This window comes from Corvus brachyrhynchos, unplaced genomic scaffold, assembly GCF_000691975.1.
Source record: "Corvus brachyrhynchos isolate BGI_N302 unplaced genomic scaffold, ASM69197v1 scaffold150, whole genome shotgun sequence".
Classification (NCBI taxonomy): domain Eukaryota; kingdom Metazoa; phylum Chordata; class Aves; order Passeriformes; family Corvidae; genus Corvus; species Corvus brachyrhynchos.
In genome coordinates this window covers 1,622,521-1,630,711 of record NW_008236162.1, presented here as the reverse complement: position 1 = coordinate 1,630,711, position 8,191 = coordinate 1,622,521, and the positions used below count along the sequence as shown (strand labels likewise).

At 53.0% G+C, this 8,191-nt stretch overlaps 1 protein-coding gene across 1 annotated transcript; it reads left to right on the top strand.

Annotated features, from left to right (window-relative positions):
* Positions 1-191: 191 nt before the first annotated feature.
* SLC25A37 (solute carrier family 25 member 37) lies at positions 192-7,904 on the top strand. Its single transcript, XM_017731733.1, has 3 exons — positions 192-718; positions 2,887-2,943; positions 4,712-7,904. The coding sequence occupies exons 1-3, from the start codon at positions 496-498 to the stop codon at positions 5,230-5,232; spliced, it is 801 nt and encodes a 266-aa protein (XP_017587222.1). The 5' UTR covers positions 192-495; the 3' UTR covers positions 5,233-7,904.
* The last annotated feature ends 287 nt before the right edge of the window (positions 7,905-8,191 follow it).

Genomic DNA, 8,191 nt, shown 5'->3' with positions numbered 1-8,191 from the left:
ATAAATAAAAATGGGATAAAAATAAAAAAATGGGATAAAAATGGGATACAGATAAATAAAAATGGGATAAAAATATAAAAATGGGATACAGATAAATAAAAATGGGATAAAAATATAAAAATGGGATACAGATAAATAAAAATGGGATAAAAATAAAAAAATGGGATTAAAAGTGGGATAAATATAAATGAAAATGGGATAAAAATAAAAAAATGGGATAAAAAATGGGCTAAAAATTTTTTAAAAATGGGCTAAAAATTTTTAAAAAATGGGCTAAAAATTTTTAAAAAATGGGCTAAAAATTTTTAAAAAATGGGCTAAAATTAAAAAAAAAATAGGATAAAAATAAAAAAAAATAGGCTAAATAAGGGACATCCAAGGACTGAGCTGACCCCTCACTGACCTGGGAATTGTGGTGGCTCTGAAGGGTGGGATTTGTTGCACTCGGCTGGGTAACCAAGGCCTCTCCCCTGGTGTGCTCTGTTGCAGACGCGGATGCAGAGCCTGCAGCCGGACCCCAAAGCCCAGTACAGGAGCGTGTACGAAGCCCTCAAGAAGATGGTCCTGACCGAGGGGCTCTGGCGGCCCTTACGGGGCATTAATGTCACCGTGCTGGGGGCCGGCCCTGCCCACGCCATGTACTTCGCCTGCTATGAGAAAATGAAAAAGTCTCTCAGTGATATTTTCCAGCAGGGAGGAAACAGCCACTTGGCCAATGGTATTTTTGGGGGTTTTCACTAAAAAAAAAAAACCCCTCCCCTCTGTTTGTGGTTATCAAGCTGTCCCTTGCTTGCTTCTCACTCAGCCCGGTGTCCCTCCCAATCTAAATTCCTGGTTAATTTCAAATTATTCCGGCACAAATCATCAATTTAGTGGGCAAAAAGTGTCCAGGTGCAGCTGTGCTGTTCCTATCTTATCCCAGAATCCTTAAAGTTGGGAAAAACCTTCAGGATTGTCAAATCCCAGCTTTGAAGGTATCACCAAAAGTGTGACCTTATGAAGGCATCGCCTCAACCTCTGGAGGTTTGAAGTTCAGGTGTCCCGGGAGCACGGAGTTCACTCCATCCTCTGTGTGCTTTAACTTTTAGCAGGAATATTCCGCTTTAAAACTCCTTGGGGAAGTGCTTCTGGAATATTTCACTTTTAAACTCCTTGGGGAAGTGCTTCTGGAATATTTCACTTTAAAACTCCTTGGGGAAGTGCTTCTGGAATATTTCACTTTAAAACTCCTTGGGGAAGTGCTTCTGGAATATTTCACTTTTAAACTCCTTGGGGAAGTGCTTCTGGAATATTTCACTTTAAAACTCCTTGGGGAAGTGCTTCTGGAATATTTCACTTTTAAACTCCTTGGGGAAGTGCTTCTGGAATATTTCACTTTTAAACTCCTTGGGGAAGTGCTTCTGGTTTTCCTGAGGCTTTGGACTAAGCAAGCCAATAGCAGGAGAAACCCTGGAATTGAGCAGCCAGGGCTTTACCAAAGGGGAGATTTCCACGGTTTTGCTGGGATGTGTTGGTAGGAATCTTCCATGGGGCCACTGAACTCAGCTAAGAGAATAAAATTCCTTCTCCTCGCTGCTCTTTGCCGGGAACACATTCCTGAGTTTGCCTTTCAAGTAGCTACAGGTGCCAGCAGGAAAACTGGAGCCGTGGCTTCATGAGGAATGACCAAAAGTCATTTGGGCAAGAGGGAATTGGAGGTGGGAGCCGACAGAAGGGGTGGCTGGAGAGCCTCATCCCGGAGCCGAGTGCGGGATGGGTCACGGCTGGCTGGGGTTGGCAGAACCGGGGCAAGGAGTGTTGGGAAGCAGGCTGTGAGTGGAGGGGTGAAAATCCCTAATTAGGGATGTGCCGAGGGGATGAGGAGCATTGCTCACAGCTCGCTCAGACGCCGGCGGTGTCTGGGACAGACAAAACCTTGGGAATTGTTCTTGGCAAGAGCAAAGGTGGGGGCTGGGAGTGGATTTCTCTCAGGATGAGTTTCCTGGCCTGGGAATGTTGGATGTGGGATCTGGGTGCTCCCGGAGCATGGGTGGAGTCCCTCATGGATGGGATTCCCCATGGATGGTTCCCTATGGATGGAGCCCCTCATGGAAGAATTCCCCATGGATGGGATCTCCCATGGATGGGATTCCCCATGGATGAATTTCCTATGGATGGGGACCCCCCCGGAGGGGAACCCCCTACTTCCCCATGGATGGGATCTCCCATGGATGGAGCCCCCCATGGATGGAATCCCCATAGATAAATTCCCCATGGATGGGATCTCCCATGGATGGAGCCCCCCATGGATGGAATCCCCATAGATAAATTCCCCATGGATGGGATCTCCCATGGATGGAGCCCCCCATGGATGGAATCCCCATAGATAAATTCCCCATGGATGGGATCTCCCATGGATGGAGCCCCCCATGGATGGAATCCCCATAGATAAATTCCCCATGGATGGGATCTCCCATGGATGGAGCCCCCCATGGATGGAATCCCCATAGATAAATTCCCCATGGATGGGATCTCCCATGGATGGAGCCCCCCATGGATGGAATCCCCATAGATAAATTCCCCATGGATGGGATCTCCCATGGATGGAGCCCCCCATGGATGGAATCCCCATAGATAAATTCCCCATGGATGGGATCTCCCATGGATGGAGCCCCCCATGGATGGAATCCCCATAGATAAATTCCCCATGGATGGGATCTCCCATGGATGGAGCCCCCCATGGATGGAATCCCCATAGATAAATTCCCCATGGTGGGACCCCCCCATGGATGGAGCCCCCCATGGATGGGAGCCCCCATGGATGGAGCCCCCCCGGATGGCAGTGCCGGGACAAGCTCTCCCTTTGGAGCCAGGATTTGTTTTCTCAAGGCTGCTCTTGCCCTGCAGGCATCGCTGGGAGCGTGGCCACGCTGCTCCACGACGCCGTCATGAACCCTGCTGAAGGTAATTCCCGGGATTCTGGCATGTGCTGCTCCCGTAAGGACACCCAGAGCCTCCAGTGCCCCTGCCCAGCTTGAATCCAGGGATAAATCCCTCCTGGCTGTTCTCCCTCCATCCCTTGGGAAGAACAGGACAAAGCCAGGGCTGCCCCCAGCTCGGAGAGCTCCAAACCCAGGGGCTCATTCCTCTGTCCCTTGGGAAGAGAGGGAGAGCAGCCAGGAGGGATTTATCCCTGGATCTCTGTGGTGCACTGTGACTTTCCAGGAAAGGCATCCCCCCTTACTGGTGTCCCCCCTTACTGGTGTCCCTCCTTACTGGTGTCCCTCCTTACTGGTGTCCCTCCTTACTGTCACCAGTCCGCTGCTCCTTGGGGAAGTGGTTCCAGTTTTCCTGAGGCTTTGGACTAACCAAGCTGAGCTCAGGTTGTTGGATGAGCACACGGAGGGACTGTGAGACTCCTGGGGAGGGGGAGTGGCATGAGGAGGCCTCAGGAAAATGAGGATTTAACAGGAAGATGCAGCTGAAATGGCAGTGCTGTGACCTGCCAGCTCCTCAGGGTCACCGGGCTGTGCTCCTGACGGGGCCCAGAAACCTCCTGTGTATCAAATCCTTTTAATCATACCCTGATTAAATTAATTGGCCTCTTAAATCAGTGGAAGTCACTGCAGCTGGTGAGGCTGGGGGGGGTGGGTGGCACCCCCAGGTGATGCTCAGGTGGGAATTCGCCTTCCGGCCCTCATCCACCCTCTCCCCTCATCCCTGCTGGCTCCGATTGTGCATCCCCACTGAGGGTCCTGAGCAGTCTGGCTTAATGGTGAGAGCTGAGGAGTCATTAATTAACCCTGAGGAGTTCATTAGAGCTAGAGGGTCATTAATTAAGCCTGAGGAGAGGGGTTCATTAGAATTAAAGGGTCATTAATTAAGCCTGAGGGGAGGGGTTCATTAGAATTCAAGGGTCATTAATTAAGCCTGAGGAAAGGGGTTCATTAAGAAGTGATCTCTGAGCTGTGCCCTCCCTGTGCTGAGTTTTGGGGGCGCTGGGCAGCTCGGGGGGATTGGTTTGGATGGGGAAGGGGAGGCTGGCTCTGTGTGGGCAGCGCTGGGCCCAGGGGTCACTCTGAGGGCTGTGCCAGCCAGGCCAGAGCCCACAGCTGAGCCCTGTCCCCATCGTGTCCCTGTCCCCATTGTGTCCCTGTCCTGTCCCCATCGTGTCCCCATCGTGTCCCTGCCCCCATCATGTCCCTGTCGTGTCCCCATCGTGTCCCCATTGTGTCCCTGTCCCTGTCGTGTCCCCATCCACGTCCCCGTCCTCATCGTGTCCCTGTCCCCATCCCTGTCCTCATTGTGTCCCTGTCCCTGTCCCCGTTGTGTCCCTGTCCCCTGTCCCTGTTGTGTCCCTGTCCCCATCATGTCCCTGTCCTGTCCCCGTTGTGTCCCTGTCCCCGTCGTGTCCCTGTCCCCATCCCCATCCTCATTGTGTCCCTGTCCCCATCCCCATCATGTCCCTGTCCCCATCTTGTCCCCATCCTGTCCCTGTCCCTGTTGTGTCCCTGTCCCCATCATGTCCCTGTCCTGTCCCCGTCGTGTCCCTGTCCCCATCCCCATCCTCATTGTGTCCCTGTCCCCGTCCCCATCGTGTCCCTGTCCTGTCCCCATCGTGTCCCCGTCCCCATCCCCGTCCTCATCGTGTCCCTGTCCCCGTTGTGTCCCTGTCCCCATCATGTCCCCATCCCGTTCCCATCCCATCCCGTCCCCGTCCTGTCCCCGGCAGTGGTGAAGCAGCGCCTGCAGATGTTCAACTCGCCCTACACGTCGGTGCTGGGCTGCGTGCGGGCCGTGCAGAGGACCGAGGGCTTCGGCGCCTTCTACCGCAGCTACACCACGCAGCTGACCATGAACGTGCCCTTCCAGGCCATCCACTTCATCACCTACGAGCTCCTGCAGGAGCACCTCAACCCCCACCGCGAGTACAACCCCCGCTCCCACATCGTGGCCGGCGCCGTGGCCGGAGCCGTGGCCGCCGCCGCCACCACGCCCCTGGACGTGTGCAAGACGCTGCTCAACACCCAGGAGAACACGGCCCTGAGCTCCCTCAACATCAGGGGGCACCTGTCGGGCATGGCCAACGCCTTCAGCACCGTGTACCAGCTGGGAGGGCTCCCCGGCTTCTTCAAGGGGGTCCAAGCTCGGGTCATTTACCAGATGCCCTCCACGGCCATCGCCTGGTCCGTGTATGAGTTCTTCAAGTACTTCCTCACCAAGCACACGCTGGAGAAGAGAACATCCTTGTGAGAAAGGAGTGGGAATCTCCCTGTGCCTCCTCCCAGCCAGCCCAGCTGGGATTCTGGTGGATTCACATCTCTGCATCTCCCTGCCCAGGGATTCCCGTGGGATTTGCGGCCACTGAGTGTCCTCAGGGATTGAGGGTCATTGAGTGTCCCCTGGGATTGAGGGTCACTGAGAGTCCCCAGGGATTTGTGGCCACTGAGTGTCCCTAAGGATTCCCGTGGTCACTGAGTGTCCTCAGGGACTGAGGGTCGCTGAGTGTCCCCAGGGATTCCCGTGGCCACTGAGTGTCCCCAAGGATTTGTGGCCACTGAGTGTCCCCTGGGATTGAGGGTCACTGAGTGTCCTCAGGGATTGAGGGTCACTGAGTGTCCCCAAGGATTCCCGTGGCTACTGAGTGCCCTCAGGGGATTCCTGTGGAATTCCCGGTCACTGAGTTGCCCCCAGGGATTTGTGGCCACTGAGTGTCCCCAGGGATTCCCGTGGAATTCCCGGTCACTGCGTTTCCCCCAGGGATTCCCGTGGAATTCCCGGTCACTGAGTGCCCCCCTTCCCTTCCTTAAACAACAACAACAGAAGAGTTTATACAGACTTTTATATTAATATATATATATATATTTAATAACTTTATTTTGCAGCAGTGCAATTGCAAACTGCTCTTTTTCTGGGAAATAAGATGGGAAATGGAGTTTACTCCTCGCTGAAGGTTTAGGTTATCCAACCTAAGCTGGGTTTGTTTGGTTGGTTGGTTGGTTTTTTTTTTGGTTTTTTTTTTTTTTTTGTATTTTTTATTTTTACAGCAAAGAAACAAAATGTCCTGGCACAGAAGTGGATTTTTATAGCAATAGAAAACAGCTGGATAATGTTTATCCTTTATTTTTCTATGGAGGCTTTTGGGTGGGTTTTTAGATGCTTTTACAGCTGAGTGCAAAGCTGTTGAAAAAGGGCTCCGTTCTTCCCTCCTGTGTAAGGAACACCCAAAATCATTGATTTTATGGCCAGATTGGCTTGAATTACCCCGAATTTACCCCCCAGGTGGTGGCCTGGGTGCTCCTCTGGGTGTCAAGGTACTTGGGAGCCCTTTGAGGGGACAAGGAATGGGGACGTTGCCTTGGGATGGCATCCCAAGATCCCTTTGTGGGGGAGAGGGGGAAAAACTCAATTCCATTTTTTCCAGCTCTTGAAGACGTCGATTTTTAACCAAATCATTCTGCAAACTTGCTCAAGGTACCTTTTTATGGGGTGTGATGCTGGTCAGCCTTCATCCTCCCGGAGTTTATTCCCACTTTTTCCCCCCTAAAGCCCCTGATCCCATTCCAGGAGCTCTCCCAGGATCACCGTGGGTGCCTGGAGCTGCTCAGATCCCAGGAAAGGGAAGTCCTGGAGCACAGGGAGGTCCTGGAGCTGCTGTTTACAGTTTACAGAGCCCCAGGGGTCAGGTCCTGGCAGCTCCAAAGCAGCACAAAATCCTTGGGAAAATCCCAATGCAGCTCCAAAGGCACCTCCCAGCCTGGGCTTGGCAAGAATTGCTGCTCATCCCAAAATCCCACCTGGAGGGGTTTTTGGGAGCCTGGATGTGCAGATTCAAGTCCCAGGGTCCATGTCCCATTTGGGAATGGCTCTTCCAAAGCAAATTCCAGCCTTTAACTGCTCCCTTGGGGGATCAGGAGGGATTTTTGGGATCCTGCATGTTCAAATTCAAGTCAGAGGATCCATGTCCCCTTTGGGAATGGCTCTTCCCAAACCAAATTCCATCCTTCAGCCCTCCCTTGGATGCTCAGGAAGGAGTTTTGGGATGCTGGATGTGCAAATCCGAGTTGCAGGATCCGTGTCCCCCCTCCCTGGGATGTCATTGTCCCCTCCCTGCTGGGCATCCTGGGATGTGGCTTGGGATCTCTGGGGCTGGAATGTGGCCCCGGAGCTCTCCCACCATCCAGGTGTGGTTTTTAGGGTGACACTGAGCAGATCTCATCCTTCTCCCACATTTTTTGGAGCAGGAAATTCCAAGATCCCCTCTCGGGGGTGCCACATGTGCCTTGTGGGAAGGATCCCGGTGCCTCAGGTGTGGAATGAGCTTTTTGATGCCTTTTTTTCGTGTTTTAACCTGAATGAATCCCTGTGCCAAAGGCTCCCTGTGCCTTAAAGTGGGAAAATCCAGCTGGAGCCTCCTTAAAGCGGGAAAATCCAGCTGGATGCTCCTGGTTTTTGTGGGTTTGGAGGTCTCAGAGCTGGGGGCAGCCTTGGAGTTTTTCCTTGAGAAGCTGGAGAGTCGCTGCCACGGCCGGAACTGTGCCGGGAAATTCCCATGGAGATGGAATTTTGGGATCACTTGAACGCCAAAGGAACGAACTGTAGGATAATGTGGGTGATGCCAGCTTTTGGTGCAGCCTCTGGAGCAATTCCCGCTGCATCCTCCTTTTCCTCTGGCTGCTCCTTGGATCTTTCTGCCCTGGAAGCACCTCAGCTCCTCCTCGGAGTAACCTGGGAGCAGGGAGACACAAAATTCCTGGATAGGGGCAGCTGGGAGGGTGTTTGGGCATCCTCGGAGAGGGGGAGCTGCCTGGGAACCTCCTGAGGGGTGGGAACAGAAATGATCAGCCAGGTTTTGTTGGGAATTCGCTCTTCCTCAGGCTGGGAATGGGCGAGGAGCACTTGGATCACCCTGGATGTCCAACAAAGCCAAAGGTCTCGCCTGCGGCAGGAACTGGTCCCATTCTCCAACTGGTGCTGCTGGATCCGCTGGGAAAATCCCTTCCCAAATCCCCTTCCCCATCCCAAAGATCCCTTCCAGGTTTGCCTTTGGAAGTTGGGCCGCAATTCGGAGCTCGAATTCCGGATTTTAGCCTGGTCCGTGACCCGAAATTCCGGATTTTAGCCCCGTCCGTGACCCAAAATTCCGGATTTTAGCCCGGTCCGTGACCCAAAATTCCGGATTTTAGCCCAGTCCGTGACCCAGTTCTGCTGC

Bases quoted from the DNA above. Each gene is read 5' to 3' on its own strand.
- SLC25A37 (XM_017731733.1), top strand. From the start codon at position 496: ATGCAGAGCCTGCAGCCGGACCCCAAAGCCCAGTACAGGAGCGTGTAC. The intron at 719-2,886 runs GTATTTTTGGGG...CTTGCCCTGCAG, and splicing joins AAACAGCCACTTGGCCAATG to GCATCGCTGGGAGCGTGGCC. The intron at 2,944-4,711 runs GTAATTCCCGGG...TGTCCCCGGCAG, and splicing joins CGTCATGAACCCTGCTGAAG to TGGTGAAGCAGCGCCTGCAG.